The 18,889-nt window shown below is 47.1% G+C and overlaps 1 protein-coding gene across 5 annotated transcripts in view; it reads left to right on the top strand.

The window, feature by feature from the left end:
• The window catches only part of FRMD4A (FERM domain containing 4A), a 386,480-nt gene that overhangs the window by 270,200 nt on the left and 97,391 nt on the right, over window positions 1-18,889 (top strand). For all 5 annotated transcript variants that reach the window (XM_087764139.1, XM_087764138.1, XM_009467272.2 and 2 more), the window contains one exon: window positions 13,039-13,133. In XM_087764139.1, the coding sequence (XP_087620265.1) occupies window positions 13,039-13,133 (95 nt within the window). The remainder of the gene's footprint in view (window positions 1-13,038; window positions 13,134-18,889) is intronic.

Here is an 18,889-nt window from a genome sequence, read left to right as displayed (position 1 = left end):
AATAAACATCCTTATTCAGGAGAGATTTTTAAAAAGCAAACAGAACATAAGAATGCAGCTAAGCTAGTATGTCCTGGGAAATTATTTTTCCTTTTCCACATCAGCAATAAGAGATCAAGAGCATTTTCAAGCACCAATTTCTGTAGGCTGGATGAAGGGAGATGGACATTTCTACAGTTGATTTGAAACTGGATGAACTAGAGCGCTTCAGAGGTTTACAGTCGAAAAGATAAATGGATTGTGTGAGCTGTCCAATTTCATTATGTGCCCTAGCCAAACTCTTTCTTTAATGTTTGATAGAATTATGATCAAATATTTCAAAATAAAAATGCTGACCTCTGTAGAAATTGTTGTTGACCTTGTCAAGGTAGCTTTAATGCTTAAAAAGAATACCAACAATCTCTCAGTGATATAAAACTTCAACAGATGCTACCAAATCAAAATATATATAGAAGGCAGCTGGTTATTCACACTGGCCGAGCTCTTATCAAACCCTGTTGTCGGCTGAGTGTGAAATGGATTCCTGCCACAGAAAGTTGGCTCTGAAGCTCGCTTCATGTTCAAAGTTTGATTTGCCACATGTGATAGAGTCGGATGATTTAAAACACAATTGACTTTCTTGCAGCAGTTGACTACCCTTTTTCAAAATTATACAGATCTCCAGAAACTGAAAGGCAAGTACACACAAAGACCCAAAATACTTTAAGCCAAACATTTATGATACAGATTATCTGCATAAATTTGTCATGTTGGAAGCGCTTTCTTAAACTAGGCCGTATAACTTTCAACCCAGCAGGCTGCAAAGAATGCCATATCCGTGTCTTTTTTCCTTTGCATTAAGACAAGGGTTTGAACCAAAACCCTGTATACAAACCCTCTTATCTCCACAGCATGTGCAATTTGCATCTTGAGCTGCTTCAGTTTGTATTCATTTAGCATCAATCTCCAATTGGAGAGCTGCATCTAATCTGGTCTCTGTATCCATCACTGCTGTATATTACGTGCAAAGGAAGGTGAAAAATCCTCTGCAGACTCCAGTTCTATGATAAAAGCATGAGATATGCTTAGTCTCACTAATATCTTTGCTTGCTTAAATTGATTACAGACAATGGCAATGAAATCCAAAATTCAGCACACAGCTCTCTTGCTCGGCCAGGCTGCAGCGTCCTTCACCGTGGGACCAAACCCAGGGGAGGAGACAAAGCCTCGTACTCTGCCTTTTGGATTAAGACAGCATTGCGTGGAGCTGGCTGGCTGTGACTGCAGCTAGGTGACAGGCAGAAAGGATGGGACATGCCACGCACTGCTGAGCTCTGTCTTGTAATATGTGCAAAACGTTGCTACAGAACCTGCTACCACATGAGCTAATTCTTCTGATTTAGGAATATGTGAAATGTGGGTTTGTTTACCTGATTGTGGCTACTGATGGCCAATTTGGGACCATCCTTTCTCTGACTTGGCTCATGGGGAGGAGAATCAATGACTTTGTCTGTGCTAGCAGAAGCAACAAGTCAGAACTTGCTCACTGGCTCATGGACTTTGCTGGTATCCAGCTGGATAAACTCTCTTCCCCTTGACTGAGGTGGACAGATCCATACTGGCATCTAGAAGTAGTTCCTGGCCCAAGCTATCCCTCAAATTGTGCCTGGGCATTGTCTGGGAGAAAGTTAGCTCCCACAGGCCAGCACTGTGCAAATGGTGCTGCAGTCTGGAGACCATTCACGTCCATGCTATGGCCCTCTTCAGGTTACTAGTACTGACATAGCCAGTGCTGCTAAACCATAGACTCATAGAATCATAGAATCATTAAGGTTGGAAAAGACCCTTAAGATCATCGAGTCCATGGGGATCCAAGTGCCAAATATGCCCAGTCCCAGTTATCTGGAGATTAGGTGAACTGGGAGATGCTTAAGCCACTGTGACCTCGAAAATAGTGTTTTGCTTTGAAGCACAGATGCTCTGTCTTCTGCTTATATGAAACCAATGGTCTTCAACTAGGGCAAAGTCCTGCTGTGTGTGGGTATCTTCCTTCTGCTCTGCTGATCTATTGTCCATATGCTTCTCATTTATACGTAGAAGTCTCATAGATTTTTCATGCAAAAGGAGATGGGAGGCTACTGAATAGATCATTAATAGGTTCAAGACTTTGAGAATGATTTGAAGGGCTAGTGAATCTAGCCATCATAGCTGAGAATTTTTTTTTTCTGCTTTGAGGGAACTGAATTTGCTTGAAAGTTGATTGTTTGGGTCCACATAAGTGGGTACCGTTTTTGTACTGGTCTTTCTGAGTTTGCACCTCATAAATTTGCTATCAATTCCCTGAAAGCTCAAAGAAAATCTCAGTCAAAACTGTCAAATTTGGGATGTATTTTCATTAAAGCTGTATTAATCCACAGAATGCAGCTCCTGACAATACTATAAAACCTCCCATGGAGTTCAGAGTAGTCTTCTGAAAACATAGTGTTTGCTAGAGTAAACACATAGCAAAGCAAGCAGCCAGCCAGGCTTGTCTTCTAGGAGTGTCTTGTAAAGGACAAAACAGATTTGATGTTGTGTTATATTTTGGAAGAAACCCAAAGAAAGATAATAGAGGAAGGATCTGTTTCCTCCAACCGTCCAAAAACAAACCTAGAAAGTTTAAATAAAGAATAATAAAAGTTGCATGCACAAATTGACTCAGGGCAACTTTTTAATTTGCTTCAGTGATGTTTTCATGGCTGATTAGGTGAGCCGGCAGTGACCTTGGCAGTGCTACAAAAGCAATTTTTACATCAATCAGCATAAGGAATTCCACACTTTCCATCAAATCCCTCCTAAAAAGATGCCTGCTTGCCCTTGCAATCTGGGTTCACTTCTGCGGTTGGCCAGATCTTCTCACTCGGTTCATGCTCCTAGACACTATTCAGTTGGAAAGGACTCGAGGGTGGCTGCATATGAGGTTACCCTGCACAACCTCTTTTACTGCCCAGAAGGATTACTCAGGGGGAATGTCAGGATTTTGACCACTTGCCTTTGATTCTCAGGCCTCTGGAAATCCCATGCAAAGAGCTGCTTGTGCCTGCACAGATCAGCGCTCTGGGGTATGGGAGGTAGACGGGGAGACAGTGGACCTAGCACAGATGATCCATGAAGGCGATGTGCATGTAGCCAGCATGTCCAGACTGCACAGCACAGAGATGCAGACTCCTGGGGGATCCCAAGCAGAAATACCTTACAATGTGTTGCTCCTGCTGGCACCCCAAGCAGCTGGGGCATGGCATCAGTCTTGAATGCCAGGCACAGCATCCTCTCCCTCTCCCCAGCCCTGCGGGAGACAGCGATGCAGATTCCCACATGGGCCGTGGTCTAAGCAACCACCAAATCATAGAACCATAGAACGGTTTGGGTTGGAAGGGACCTTTAAAGTTCATCTTGTCCGACCGCCTGCCATGGGCAGGGACACCTTCTACTAGACCAGGTTGCTCAAAGCCCTGTCCCACCTGGCCTTGAACACTTCCAGGGCTGGGGCATCCACAACTTCTCTGGGCAACCTGTGCCAGTGCCTCACCACCCTCATAGTGAAGAATTTCTTCCTTATATCTAATCTAAATCTACCCTCTTTCAGTTTAAAGCCATTACCCCTTGTCCTATCACTATGCTCCCTTGTAAAAACCCCTCTCCAGCATTCTTGTAGGCCCCCTTCAGGTACTGGAAGGCTGCTCTCCAGGAGAGAAGAATCTCCTTGTGCTTCAAGTCTATGGATGAAAAAACACATGTACACAAAGCAGGGGCCAGCCACAAAACTCAGCTCATCCTTCTTCCATCTTCAGCCCATCAGCTGGCTCTCTCAGCTGTACATGGGGACATTAGCTGCTTCCAGCAGAGACAGAGAAGAGATGAAGCAGGCAGAGGGCTAAGGGAGGAAAGAGGGAAGCAGTGAGGCTTTTGTCCTGCATGAGAGAAAGGTCTGAGCGTGGAGCAGTGCAGACAGGCAGATTTCCCATCCCAGCACCAGTAGCAGCTGGCAAAATGCTGTTGGAGTCACGGGATGATACAGAAGACAACAGAGAGGAATGGGGTCACTGAGCATCAATGCAGACCCCATCTGAATGGGGGAAGCGTGCAGGTGCCTCTGCGTCGGGCAAGAAGGGGAGGAGGGATGCTACAGACCCCAAAGTGTCTTTCTCCTCCCACCAAGTGCTTCTCATTTTGGCTTTGATATGAATTTGCCATGCAGACTGGGCTGGCTCATGCTCTCTGCTTTCTCTGACTACAAAAATATTTAAGCAGATTCACATTGCTAATATGCAGGGGAATTAGAGAGTGTCACCAATGGCTTCTGACTTAAGATATTGAGTGTCAGGTATTAGCTGAACCCAGAAATGCAGCTATCTGTGAATATTTCGAAGGCAACTTGTCAGTAGGGTGTTTCTAATCCTTTTACCAAACAGACTTTTTAAAAAACTTGGGGATTTTTTTGTCTTTGTCTCTCTGACCCTAATAAATCTTAATTCCCACAACTTGCGGGTGTTGACTTTCCAAGAAAAATGTCAATGGCACTCTGTCACCACCCTCCACGTTCCCGAGGAGGCTGCTGGAGGCAAGTTGTCTCATTTTCCTATGTAAATGAAGAAAAGAGATCTTAGAGCCAACCGCTGACGCTGGGAAAGAGGTGCTGTGTGTGCCAGCGTGAGCAACGCTCCCACCGTCGGTCCCCGACACTGACGGAGTTCAGCTGTTTTGTGATAAAAAATAAGGCGTTCCCTTGCCAGGCATCTTGCATTTCAATGAATAATTTTTCACTCAACTACATCCCAGCCTGCTTTGATTACGTGCACTCCATATATTGACACAGTAACGCGGAGCTGAAGTTGAGGAATGGTGGATCTATCCCATAAGGGGAATTGCAAAGCTGAAACCCCTAAGGCCCCAAGCCTTCAGCCTGAGCAGTTTTGTATAATGTTATTATGCTGCATTCGGATGAGACAATAGCTGAAAGGGCCATTATTTGGTATTTACATAACATTACTATGGAGCAACTTTGGATTTTTCTTTTCTTTGAAGTGCGTAAGATGAGTTAAACAACCGGGTGATGGAGCTGTTGGCAGAGCCAATTTGACAAGAAGAGAATTGCGAGTGAGTGACAGTTCAATGGCCCCTGGATGAGAGATTTCGGTCTTTCATGCACAAGGAAGCAGGGGCGGGAGGGAGTTACGGTCCGTAACTATCACGGGGTAATGTACTGCCTAATGAATACGGGTATACACGTGCTGCTGGCCTTCAGCAGATAAGGCTGCTGGCCACTGAATAACCAACGCCTGGAGAAACAAAGTGGGAACACAAAGGGTCTACACGGGCATCTTTACTGCCCTTATCACTGTGGTGCTGGAGCATAGCTTGGTGGCTGGTTTTAGCAGATGATCTAATTCAGCGAGGGCACCTGGAGTTTGCTTCATTAGCAAACAATAATAGTTGGTGGAGGGGAAGAATTGTGTGCGAATCGGCATTTTGCACTTTTATTTCCTCCTGATTACACCGCCCAAGGCTCAAGACGGGCGAGAGCCACTGCCGGCTGATGAAGATGTGTTGTACCCTGCCTGGCGGTACCGCGCTGGGCACAGCCAAGGCAGGAATTACTCTGTATTCATGCAAACCACTCCTTTTTCCACCTCACCTCTCCTGCTGATGGACTGGCCGCACCGCACACCGCCCCCAGCCTACATTTCAACTCAAGCCACCAAAGAGATGTTTTTCAAATGTCCAACCTTTGAATGTTTAGCAAAATTGGACCAAGCCAGCAAGATCCGAGAGGCTAGTGTGAACTGGACACACTTCACAGTCCACGTTGCAGAAACCAAACCTGCTTGGGAACTCGCTGGACAGCACCTGCTATGTCTGCACTCATAAATAAAATAGCTTATGGCTCTCTGGCTGGGCTGGAAGCCACATGGCACAGCCCGGCTTTTGTTCCTAGGGGTAAACTCCCTCTCTCCCGCAAACAGGGTGACCACCCTGGGACTGTGTCTGGTCTGGGCTATGCCCTGGTGCCTTTGGCTTGGAGGGTGCCAATGGACCAGCCTGCACCAGCACATGCTCACAGTTAAATAGCAATGATTCGAGACAGCCCTGGAGCCTGTGCCTGCCCACAGCTGGGTTATCAGCACAAAATTGGTGCAGGCTGAGCGCTGGTACTGCAAACAGTCTTTAGCATTGCAGCACTTGGCGTAGCAGTGTCTCATCTCTGTATTCTCCTGATATATCTCGCTGCAAGTCCCTCCAGCAAGGAGACAGTGGATGGTGGTCTTTCTAATCTAATGAAACGAGGCATTACTAAGTGTGATCTAGTTACCTGGTTCCCACAGTTCAGTGTGTCTCTGTGCTGGATGGATTCAGGTGGCATGCGTCTGTCCATATGTTGAAACTATGCATTTCCCAGAGACCTTCTGCCACAGAGAATTAGGGAAAAGCTATGAAATGGGGGAGGGGGGATAGACAGGCTTGTTTGACATTTAATAAAACAATAGAATATACTTTGTGTGTGCCTGCGTTTCTAGGGACGTACCAGCAGCTGCTAATACCATGTCATCTGTTTTTTATTCATGGCACTGCTGGACTGTGGATAGATAATCTCTCTCTATAACTCACTCATTTCTAAGCGTAATGGGGAAGCTGTCACAGAGAAACATGCTTCTCTGCCAAAAGTGGGCAGCCTGTCTTTCCACTGGGGAAACACATGACTGGAGTTCCTCGGGCTGCTCAAATCCCAGTAACATTGTATTTTAATTATATTGAATATTTAATACTGGAATGCTTGTTTTTCTGCTGTATATTCCATGATGACCGACAGAATGATCTGCTCAAGCTACAGAGAAATCCTTGCACTTCTCTGATTTTTCTGGTTGAGACAGGCAGATGTTTACTCCCCAGGCGCTGAGCCAGCTGAGGCACCCGTGGCTCGGTGAGACGAGCTCCCAGTTGTACCATGGTGGTACTTGGGCTACCTGGCTTGCAGCCCCCAAGGAGAGCCTCCTCGGACGGCAGCACTGCCCTCTCAGGACAGGATTTGGCTTGAATCAGGTTAGATATTTACAGTGTTGATCCTCAGCTGAGGCAATCACTGAGCCCTCTTGGAGAGAAACAAGTATTTGTAAGACTTTGGGCTTGTTTTAGGATAAGATGAGTTGCCCTAGAAGCTTCCCCCAGGCTACAAGGGGATTCTTCTCCCCAGAAGCCCTCTTCATCCTCCTCCCATCCTGTGGCAAACACATCCCCATAACGCAGCAGTATCATCGCTAAACCTGTGTGACAGTGACGATGTCTAGTGTTAGGAGGCACCGAAAGGGCTTTTGCAGGTCACCTTCTGTAGCAAAACCTTGCTCTGCATCACCTGCATCTCACCTCCTCCTTTTCCTCTCTCCAGCACTGGAGAGGTCTCCTGTGAGCGGATCCCAGCCTGCTCCCCCAGCGGGGCCAGCAGCCCATGTTAGTGGGATCACGCTAATGAGAACTCATCCAATAAATACATGAAAGAGCTGTGATAGTCGGGGGGTTTTGACATTGAATCAGTATGACCCATCCCTCATGCAGCCTCCATCCCCCCTTCCCAAGGCGCTCTCAGGGCTGCCCTTCCCCTCCCCGCTTGCCTTTAGTGCTTGCTGTGCTCTGCCGTTATTCAGGGAAGTTGCCTTCATGTCTAATTGGGAAGAGACACCTGCACAGAGTGCACCTGTATATCTCTTTATAGAGATAAGCACAGTACATGGAAGAGGGACTCATCCCCTGTGGTTAATTTGTCAGTGCTGAATGCTCCTTAAAATAGAGCCAAGGAGGTAAAGACAGAGCCCAGGCGTTGCATGCACTGAGGTTGCCTTGGTGTGGTTCTCTCTAGCGCAGGCTGTGCCTGCAGTCCGGGGTGTGGGAGGCTTTTCTTTAAGGAAGGGGGAAAGGCAGGGAGGCAGCCCTGGGAGCGTCAGCCGGCTGTGATCCCATACGTACCTTCTTGCACTGTCTTCAGTGCCTTTGCAGAGGCTTCCTTGGTGCAGGTTCAAGTCACAGAGGTGCTACTGAGGCTCAGTTCTTTCCGTGCCACCTCCTGACACCACTAATAAAGCTCTCTCTTTCCTCCAAGTCATTATTTGAACAAACTTCAGTTGTTTTGGAGGGGAGGGAGGAAATGAGTTCATTGCTTCAAGGCTGCAGGAGCCGGGGTTGCAGAAGAGCCCTGGCCATGTGCTCGCTGTGCTCCTCGCTGCTGAGGCAGAAGCCCTTTGCGGTTGCAGAGCATGATGGAGCATTTCATACAAACCTCTCAGGCACGGCCCAGGGCACAGTGAAGGGTGTCTGGGTCATTCTGCTAATAAAGAGGCAGCGCCTAATGAGTCCATCTCTGCTCTCCTGCCTCTCCAAGTAGGAAGGGAGAAACCTCAGAGTGCTCCCAAGGCAGGTTTGACTTCACAGAAGAGTTGCCCACTCTACAGATGACCAGGAATCCCCGGGATGATGCATTGATGCCATCATGCCTGGCAGGTGGATCCATTGACCCAGTACTGAGGTATTAATTTTTGTGGAAAGTGTTGTGTTTGCAAGTCCGGAGAGCCCAGGCTGCAAAGTGTCGCTTGTCCCAGGCTGGAGGAGGAATTGAGGAGTACAGGTAGGGGTCCAGAGCTGGGAAAGCCCTTGGCTCACTGCCATGCAGAAAAGCCTCAGGGACAGTGTATTTGAGTATGAAATGGCTGCTGTGTGTGCCAGAGACTCCACTATATGGGAGCATGGGTCCCTCAGCCCTTCCTCCTGGCAGGGGGAGAGCGCTCACCAGGAGCCACAGCTCCAGTGTGCTGGGACAACTGGGGGCCTGCTGACTTCTCTAGTACAAATAACAGCTGATTTAAAGTGCATTCTTCTTCACGTACATCTTTGCAAAGAGGGTCCTGTAGCTGGAGGGAGCAGCAGGGGAAACCCTGGCTGAATAACGTTGCTCTGACAACCCACCCCCACCAGCAAAGCATGCTCAGGTCTCCCTGCTCCAGCTGAAGGATTCTGCTGGGGTACCCTGTCACGAGCTCAGGCCAGCCAGCTGCAGCTCTGACATGCTCCCCCAGGCTGCTTTCTCTGATGCTGGTTACATGGAGGGTACCAGGAAGGTACGGGTAGAAAGAAGATGAAGAGCAGCAGATGCAGAGGGCTCTCAGCATCTGCCTGGGCAGCTCACAGTGCACCACAGTCCAGCTCTGCAGCTCTGCAGCTCTGCAGCATTGAGGACACGGTTCGGTTTCTGGCTTGAATGCCACCTGTTATTCCTGATTTATGCCTGTGAGATTCACAAGCTATCTTACTGACCGTCCCGCTATATTGGATGTAGAAGGTCCTGGGCCTGCTTTCTATTGATTTCCGTGCTCTCCATCTTCTTCAATGTGTCTGTGATGGAAGTTTTATTAATGCAAAATGAATATCCCTCTGGAAAATGAAGTCCAGAAATTAATAATGAATTAAAACAACTTGCCACAGGCATTGCTAATGAGCTCTTTGTCTGTGCAGCTCATATGAAAGGAGGTCATTGCTCAGCCGTTCCCATTGCGAACGGCAAGCAGATTAACTGTTACCATTGAGCGCGTGGGTCTCTCCTGAGACAGTGGGACGGGCTGCAGCCCGGCTTGTGCCTGGCAGGGTTTTCCTGCCCTTATCCCTGCTGTGCAGGTTTGTCTTGAAGAGTCTTTGCTACCTGGAGAAGACCCCTTCCTCCTCTCCCCTCCGAGGACTCAGGTTGCCCATCTGTGTTGGGAGGACAGAGGACTCATCCCACTGGAAAGGACAATAACCTTGCAGAGCTTAAGAGGAGAGTGGAAAGTAATCTTGGAGGGGACTAGCAGGGCTTAACTTCACTGCTGTAAGCCTCTTCAGGGATGCTGGCCCAGTAACTAACCTGGCACCACTCCAGCGCTGGGTCTGCATCTATTGTTCTTTTCCCTTATCTTGCAAGGCAAAGGGTTATCCTCCCTTATCTGCTACGGCAGGCTTTGGAGGAGGCCCCACAGCGAGGGCAGTGGAGATCGTGCCCCTGCCGAGCCCCAGGGGCAGGAGGGGGGCTGTGCTGGGAGGGAAGCAGCCGCCACCAGGCAGTAGAGAAGGGAAGGCTGTCACACCACGCTGACCACCTCTCCATGGCTTTTTCAGCAGCCAGGTCTCTCTCAGCAGAGATAAGGCGGCAACACGTTGCATTCACCTCCCATCTTGCCTGGGGAGGGTGGCTGGAGGCGAGTGCTTTCATGTGCTGCTCCTCACTCGATGTCGGGGCTGGATGCAGAAGTGCGTGGGGCAAGGAATGCTGGGCATCGCTTCTCCATGATGTGGCTGGACATCAGAAGGGGATTTTACCCCTTGTCAAGTGACCCTTGTGGCAGCGCTGGCTGGCTGAAGCTGAGGGACCCATCACCTCCCTGTGGCCACAGCCAGCCTGTTTCACATCAGCCATTTATTGCTCTGTTCTGCTTTCTTGCGAAATACGAAAGCTCAACCTATCCCCTCCAAGTGCTTAACTGAGGCTTGGGAAAATGCTGCTGTGTTTGAGGCATGCTTTTTTGCCACCCTTCCCCACCCTTGCCCTCTCAGGTGGGACACCCAGCAAGGCTGGCTGATGTCTCGCTTCCTTGCTTGGCAGCACAATTGCCCATTTATCAAATAACTGAGTCACCCCAGAGCACTGGGAGCCAGGCAGTGCCAGCCACGCAGCACCGCCCCTGCAATGCGTGCTGTCGTGGGGATGCCCAGATTCACCTCCACCAACTGTCCCCACCAGTGGCCCTGGCCACAAAGGGGTCAGTCCTGCCCTCCCCTACACCCATTGCTGGCCGTGCATTCCCATCCCTCCTCCTGCGGTAGCACTGGGCTGGGAAGAAATCCCTTTCTGGTGCAGAGAGAGTTTGGCCCGATTGGGAGGGAAAGGAGACAGGAGGCTTGGGCAGGAGTGGGGGAAAAGCAAGACTTGGTCTCTCAGACTGCACACTGGCAGGCACAAACCCCCTTCCTCTCTCTCCTTCACAAGTTTGTGTTTGTTTGTCTGTTGTTAAACTGAAAACTCATCCAGTGCCCCCAGTAAGCACATGCACAGAGCCTACGTCTCTCTGAATTCACATGGCAGTCTTACCATCCTCTGCATCACAGTATCTGGGTACCTCATAAGCCAGACCGTAGCTTGTCCTTAAAAAGCTCTGGCAAAAGGAGGTTCATCTTACAGGAGACAGGGATGCTGGGAATGTCCATCCCACCCAGCCCAATGCCAGGAGAGAAGTTTCTGAGGAGTCTCCAAAGAGACTGGCGTAGCTGGTGTGCTCTTTGCTAGGGTCCCTGAAGGGACTCAAGGGGACAAAGGACAGGACCACAGCCCCACGTCTGGTCCGCTCAGCTCTGAGTGACGTTCGGGAGCTGGTTCAGGAGTCTGGGAAAGGCAATGCAGCAGGTAGCGTAGGCATAGCAGAGACTCCAACGGTTGTGCCTGAGAAGTCTGATTTGGGAATTAAAATTAAAATTGTTGCATCCCACCTATTCGTTATCCGCCAGGCTGTTCTTCCCACACAGCAACTTGCCTCATGTTTGGAGGCTGCTTTAAGCTACTGCTGCATTTAGGCATGGCTATTGCTTCTTTCTTTGCTGGCATGACCTAGAAACCACCCTTGCATTGGGTGCACAGACAAGGAGCAGTATGGATGGTGCTGGTAACTGCATTGGGACGTGGCAGGCAGACGGGTGGGTGGAGGACGGTGTAACGCTCACATGAATGCCAGAGAAGTATTTCAGGCTTGGCTCAGCTGTGTCAGGTACTAGGACAGTGTTGGATTTAGGACCATTTTTAGAGAGTGGTTGAAAGTTTTATGAATCTATTTGGAAATTAAGTACAAATCAAGGTTTTTTTAAACACAAGCTGTGTTTGTATTTACAGGACAGGACAGTCAATTAGGACAGCAGGGTTCTCAGGTCCCTTCCACCTATTTTCTGCACATCATCATCATTTCATCTCCATTTAACAACAGGTTCACGTCTGGGGTAACTCTTACTCAGCTGCTTGGCAGACTCATTGGGGCAGTCAAGCCTGCAGACAGCTTTATTTTCACCGAGGCTTGCAGCACAGAGATTTGTAGACCAAATCCTTATGAGCAGTCACCAGGGAACATTGTTGGGATCTCTGACCCCAGCTGTGCCAGTGCTGCTGTAACCATTGCAGCTCTGGGATCTGGGGCTATTAGAGGCTGTGGGATCACAGGCTGCAGCTGCCTGGATCCTTTCTACCTCTGTTTCCTACCGGTGACAGTCAGGACAAGAGCTCTGTTATGGCCAAGACTTCAGTAGGAAACACAGGAGCTCAGCAGAGCTGGTGAAAATTCATAGAGGCAGGAGGACGCATTAGACTTAAATAAGTTTTTTGCAGAAAAGGTAGTAATGCACCATCCTCTGTATGGAGTGAATAGTTTCTCTGAGCTTGGCTTTTATGCTCTTACAAAGGCTATTTTGAAAGTGTGTGTTACTTTCCTCTCTTTCTTTCCAAATGCCTAAATTTGAGCATATATCCTTATTTCTAAATGACAAGCAATACTGAATGGAAAACTATTTTGTTCTGTCATTTACTTCTCATTTGGTCCTGTCACATCCTACCTTTTGGCACTATGTATTTTCTTAGTGTTATGAGCATGTATCTGTGCTGTGTGTGGGAGAGTGGGTGTCTGAAATGTGTTTGCAAAGGTCCTTGATAAAAAGCTTTAACAACTAAAATTATCAGAGAGGCCTGAGTGTGCTGGTCATGGTCTGAACACTGGCAGGCGGCAGGTCATCTGTCTGCAGAGACATTAAGCACTGAAGGGGTCAGAATCACCAGGTTTTTAGTATTTACCTAGAAGGGAAATTACTATTTCAAGGAGCTAATGTTGCTTGCAGATTTAGCTTGAACACCGGAGGGAACATAAAAGCAATAGCAGTGCAGTACCTTCAAGGGCAGCGTTTCCCTCCAGAAGCACAGTGCAGTTCTATCCAAGTTCTCCTTGTTAATCACTGTCTTTCATTCTTCTTTTCCAGCCAAAGCTTTTGGCCAAGGAGTTGCTTGACTTGGTGGCATCTCATTTCAACCTGAAGGAGAAGGAGTACTTTGGAATTGCATTCACAGATGAAACGTAAGTGCGAGAAATCAAAGACCCAAGGGGAACTCTTAGATCACAGGAAATCTTGGTGGTTTTGTCCTACGCAAAATGACCAGCGTAGAAGACCTGTGTACCCCAAGGTTCTAGACCAAGGTCTAGGGAGGCATGGATCTCACATCGGAGTCTGTCCTACCTCTTCTGCAGAGGGCTGGAGGCCTCTCATGGCGAGTTAAGCACGGCCTGAGGTGTACAGGCAGTAACAATCCCTTCCTAATCCCGTGTTCAAAGAGTTGGTGTCATTTGGCATTGTTAAAAGGTTAACTTAAGCTCTCATGGACTTAAGATCCACTTGTTAGTTCAAAATTATTACCAGATTGGCAGAACTGTTCAATTAAAGTGTTAATCGCTTTATTCACTCAAGCAGGCTGAAAAGTAATGCTAAGTTATTTCAAGAAAAGAAAAAAAAACCTCACAAAATTACTCTATTATTTCTGATGTTTTAGATCCCAGATTAGAGTTTCTTAAAAAATGGAAAGAAGAAAGTATAAGAAAGGAAGAGAGTGCCAAATTTAACGTGAACGAAAAGCATTTTTAAATATAAAATTTCCGTTGTGGAAAGGATTTCACCTTACTAGGAATCACACAACAGCCTTATGGCTGAGCTAAACCAAAGGATTGGACCCTGAATCTGCAGTCACCTCAGGCAATGCTGGTTGTTTGCCTTGAACCCCAGCTCCCAGAGTCCTAGTATGACCACAAAATTTGAAGTTTTGCCTCAAGACAGGCCATTTCTACCCCCTGTTTAAAATTCAAGTATAAAATTAGCACTGGAGAAATGCTAAAGGTCTGCCAAATGCTATGATTAGTCCTAGACTTTGACCTCCCTACTTTGACCTGCACAGTCTCAGCTATTTTTTTCCAGCTGCCTGTTTTCTCTCTGTAGTTAGACTATCCTTGGCATACAGACTGTCTCTTGTATGCGCGCCCACCATACTCCACCTTGATTTGCAACAGGGTATTTTTTGTATATTAATCAGGAAGAGGCTTCCAGCACCTATATTGTTTTAAAAAAACCAAGATTTTCAAGCCAATGCTGTGTTCCCAGAACAGCTGAGTCAGCAGTATTGCTGTCAAGAGCCAGCTCCACTCTCCTGCTGAAGTGGCAGGGAAATGTAAATTATCTGCTGGAATAATGATTCAGGATCGGGTAATCAGAGGCTGCTGGGTAATTGCACAAACATATCCACATTCATCTCAGCAGCAATCACCCCTCTAGAGCCAGTTCCTTTGGCAAGTGCCTGCCTTGGGCAGCCTGAGGCCATCTCAAGACACAGCTCCCAGGATGGATGAAGGCTCGGCATCAGGCACGTGCAGAAGCAGGACCTGAACCAGAAGAGATCCCAGAGTCCATCCCATCTCACTGACATGAGCAGCTCAGCACTATAAGAGATCTCCAACCCAACACAGATTAATGACACTGGTCCTTAAAGGAGGAACAGCAGGTAGCACTGGCATTTTATAAAGAAGGAGGAGGAAATTGCTCCTCACCAATATTACTTGTTGGAGAGAGCAAGTTACTCAGTGGGTGCTCCCTGAGGGGTGCAGGAAAGCCATGCAGGGAAGCCAAAGCAGACTGAGAGATTAAAATGTTCCCTTAACCGTCCTAACAGCACAGGTTAAAAACAAGAAACACATGTCAGACTGCAACCAGATAGTAGCTGAGCAAGTCCCAGCTCTCAGCTCAGCTGTGTGGGCAAAGGGCTCCCCTGGGAGTGCAAGGGAAGCTAATGAGGAGGTGTCAGCAATTAGAGAGAGCCCAGCCTTCCCTGGGGCTTCCAGGTTTAGCACGGAGCGGCGTGAGGAAAGATCTGGGTTAGTGATGGGAGGAAGCGCGAGAGGCTGGCAGAGGCTGTCGAGGCAGCGCTCAAAGATGCGCAGCGGATGCAGATGGATGCACACGGGCTGGACGGGATTTCAAAGAGTGAGGTGATGGCATCCACTCGGTCACCTTCTTGACCTGCAGTCAAGGTGGAGCAGGGTGCATTTTAGGAGATGCTCACCCAGCCCAGATGAAAGATTTGGGGACACCCTCATTAAATCTGGTAAACGCAATCCAGAAATATGCCAGTAAGTCCTAGCTGATATGAAGCTTGGTCTGCAGCCCTTCTGCTGCCCCACCGTGGGTCTGACCTTTGCACTGAGGCTTCTTCGGTGCTGTGAAAACAACCTTGACAAAAATATTTCCTCTTAAGATGTAAAAATCTTTGAATAGAGTTGGTACAAACAGCAATTGTTTTATTTGACTGAACACAGCCAAAAAAATATACTTGGGGGGTTGGACTCGGTCTTGGAAATAGATGTCCTATGTCACCTTCAGAAAATAAACTGGGCTGTCTGTATCACAGATGTTAACCTGCAACGTGAAATGGAAGTTTAAAAAAAAAACCTTTCTTCAAAAAGTAGGAAAAATAGTCTCTTAATGTGTGTTTGCACAGCACCTAACACAGCCCTATAGCTGATACAGACCAGGCACACAAAAAGAAACCCTTTAATTCTGTGATGCAGGCCCTCAGGGATTTCCTTCTCTTCACTCTTTGCTGAGTTTCCATGTGCCTTACTTGAAGAGAACTCATAACCAGCTAAAACAGAACAAGCCTGGTTCATAAATGTAGTCTGGGGTTGGCTAAATTGCAAGTTTAGAAAGAAGAAAAGCCACTAAAGTATTAAATCAATTCTTCTATTTAAGAGTAAAAGCTCTATGAGAGTAATTTATTTAGAAATGATTTGGACTGGGGATTTCCATTCATTAGTTGTGCTCTATCATGACAACCTAAGAAGAAAATCAATAGGAACAACCTTTGCGTTGGCGACTTAATAGTTTCTTGTGATAATATAGGGTCATTACTGCATTCAGCGTGACTAAAATTAGATTGTCAGACTATTATGGAGGAGAGAATAACGCCTCCTATTTTAATGATCATAGGAATGCTTTATGGTGTGAGCCATTAACTGCAGGAGAGCACAGGTCAAAAGGGTGTCCCTGTACAGCACGTGGGGCCAAGCTTCACATGAAGCCAGAAGAGCTGTATGCTGGTTTATTCAGAGTGAAAAGGAATGGCGAAAGGGCTTTTTATTTTTTTTAGGTCAGCTGATTATGAATCTCCGCTAACCACCCTTTCCCTTGGCATCAGCTCTTCCAGCATTCACTGAGAGCAAGTGGTCAGGATTACCCTTCTGTTTGCAGCAGATGCCCCGTCTGGGCCACGGGCAGGTTTTCCACGTCATTTACTTGTCCTTAGATGTGATTCACCTGCTCCATGGAGAACTACCAACTTTTGCATCCCCAAAAGCTGATCCAAACCCTTTTGCTCCCTTGCCAGAGGAGAACCCGCAGAGCAGCTTCTTCAGCTAGGTAATACATAGGATAAAAACTGCAAGGCATTGAGGCCCCCATTATTTGTGTTACACTTGCGCTAGAGACTGCACCAACGTGATGAGGTAATGACAGAGAGTGCCCTTGCTCAGCCCAGGACCCTATGGCCAAGGGGGTGGCAAAGGAAGAGCAGGGTACCACTCTTCCCGGGAATACTCTCTCATCTCTGGGAACTGGGAGGAAGCCTGTTTCCACCCTGCAGCCATGTGGCAGAGCCAAAATGAGGGACCAGGTGTCCCATGTCCTGGTTGAACAGCCAGTCCAATAGAGGGTGCAGCTCTCAGAATAATGTCCTGCTCTGGTGTTAGACCAGTTCTTTTGTCACCAAGTCCACCGTTTTGCAAAATCTGTATAGTTAAACTCATATAGCACCTTGAGCTTTGCAGCCCCTTCAAAAGTATTTCTGTTGAAGGATTAAAAGACCTTAAATGAGAAAATCTGTGAGCTTAAAGGTTTTTTTGTTTCTGTCATGATTGATGGAAATGTAGAATAGTCTATATGGTTTCTATTATGTGAATTGGTGTTTCTCGATGTCCATTCAATTCAACATGAGTTTGACACTGAAGGGGCGTGAATTGGTTTATTGGTCTGAATACCTTTATAACACAAATCAGTGTGGATCCACTTTACAGAAAACTGGACACTAACCAGTTAAACTGTATAAACAGACCTACCTGGAGGCAAAGTATTCATTGATGTACCACTCTTTACTGAGAGCCTTGATAAAAGAAAACAGAACTACTGCATGCAATCGACAATATGAACCCTGGGCACCAAAATCCATACTCAGCCTGTAACATAAATGGACCCAGTTTGTTTTTCTAAGAGCTATTATGTATTTGTTATTGACGCACCAGTTTAACTGCCAACATGAGTACAACCAACAGAGAAAAATGATCTGGCTTCCAATATTCAACCTCCCTATAGGCCACCCAAAACTGTTTGCAGCATTATTTGTGAATACACTGATATAAATACCCAAATGAACAAATCAATGGCGATAATGAAACAAAAGGTACTTTGTGTCTCTAAATTGAACCATGAAAGAAATCCAGCTAGACATAAGCGTGTATGAATGGGATCCCAGAGCAAGCTGCCATGAAAACTGTCAGGATTACTACATGCCTAGGGTTATATGCCCATACTTTTCTCTCTCTTACATGGGATTGTGCTCCATGAATAGTTCTGCTGAAGACAGGACGACACATTCCAGAGCAAAGCCTTTGTGGTGTAACGGCATTGGAGTTTGGCTCCCCAATAGACCACATTCACAGGGGGACGCCGGTGACTGCTCACTGCTGCTGTTCTCTACATGCCACACATGCACGCTTGAAAACAAGGAGTTAGGTGACAATCTGCAGTGCAGAAGCCCTCAGCGATGAAAGATTGTAAGTGGTAATTGAGTACAGTGAGCAGTTAGCTCCTGGCAGTGATTTAAGTGACCTTCCTCCTCTGAAGGAACTTCGGATTTAAGCTCCATGCAGATGAGAGTAACGAAACTCTTCAACCCAAAAACTTGGTGGCAATTGAATGTATTATTCAGTACGCACAACCGTGCACGTGTGCAACATGAATGTGTAACCCGGTATGCATACGCATATGCATATATTCTTTTTGTACTGATTATATCGACCAGTTTCTCAAGTTAAAATGCAGTGAGAATGAAAAGAGTAAGTCTTTTCAAAACAAGAAATACCTTGAAGTGAATTATTGTTCTGTGCACCATGGTTTCTCAACCCTTTGTTGTACTTGTTAGGCAAACCCAGACATTTCTGTTGAATAAACACAGAGGTAGACAGTAAGTCCATTGTCAGCAAATCGGTCTTGGTGGGAACCGGTGTGTAATGCCATCAGCTGCTGGTGGCCGCTACTTTGGTGATACAAATGCAGCTGGACAGGTTCAGGATAGGATGTCAGGCTTAGCGTGGCTTTTCCTTGCTCTGACAGTGTTTTGTTCCTTGGCCTACATGGTTAAATGCTCGTTTTGTACTTCGGCTAGGAATGGGTAATCCTGTCTAGTTTCAATCCCCATGCATACTGTGGCCCTCGCAGTTAATTTCAGCTTTCCTGAGTCCTGTTAAAAGAAACATAACAGCACTTTGGGACAAAAAAAATAGGAAAAAGGACAGATTTCAAGAAGAGGGATGCAGCAGGAAATGTGGACACCTCTAATTTTTGGGTGCCCGGGCTGAGAATCTTGCCATGGGGCTTATTTTCTGACATCCTGGAGCATCTGTCTTCTAAAAACCAAGCCTTGTTAAAGTAGGTACCTGTGCTGAACAACAGGGCACGATGCAGGGATCCCACACTAGCGCTGGGCGACTGCATCCCTGCAGCAGAAATGACAGAAAGAGAC

The sequence above is a fragment of the Nipponia nippon genome, unplaced genomic scaffold (assembly GCF_047370975.1).
Source record: "Nipponia nippon isolate SJK-2023a ecotype South Korea unplaced genomic scaffold, ASM4737097v1 scaffold_3, whole genome shotgun sequence".
NCBI classification, from domain to species: domain Eukaryota; kingdom Metazoa; phylum Chordata; class Aves; order Pelecaniformes; family Threskiornithidae; genus Nipponia; species Nipponia nippon.
This window is presented reverse-complemented; position numbering and strand designations above follow the sequence as displayed.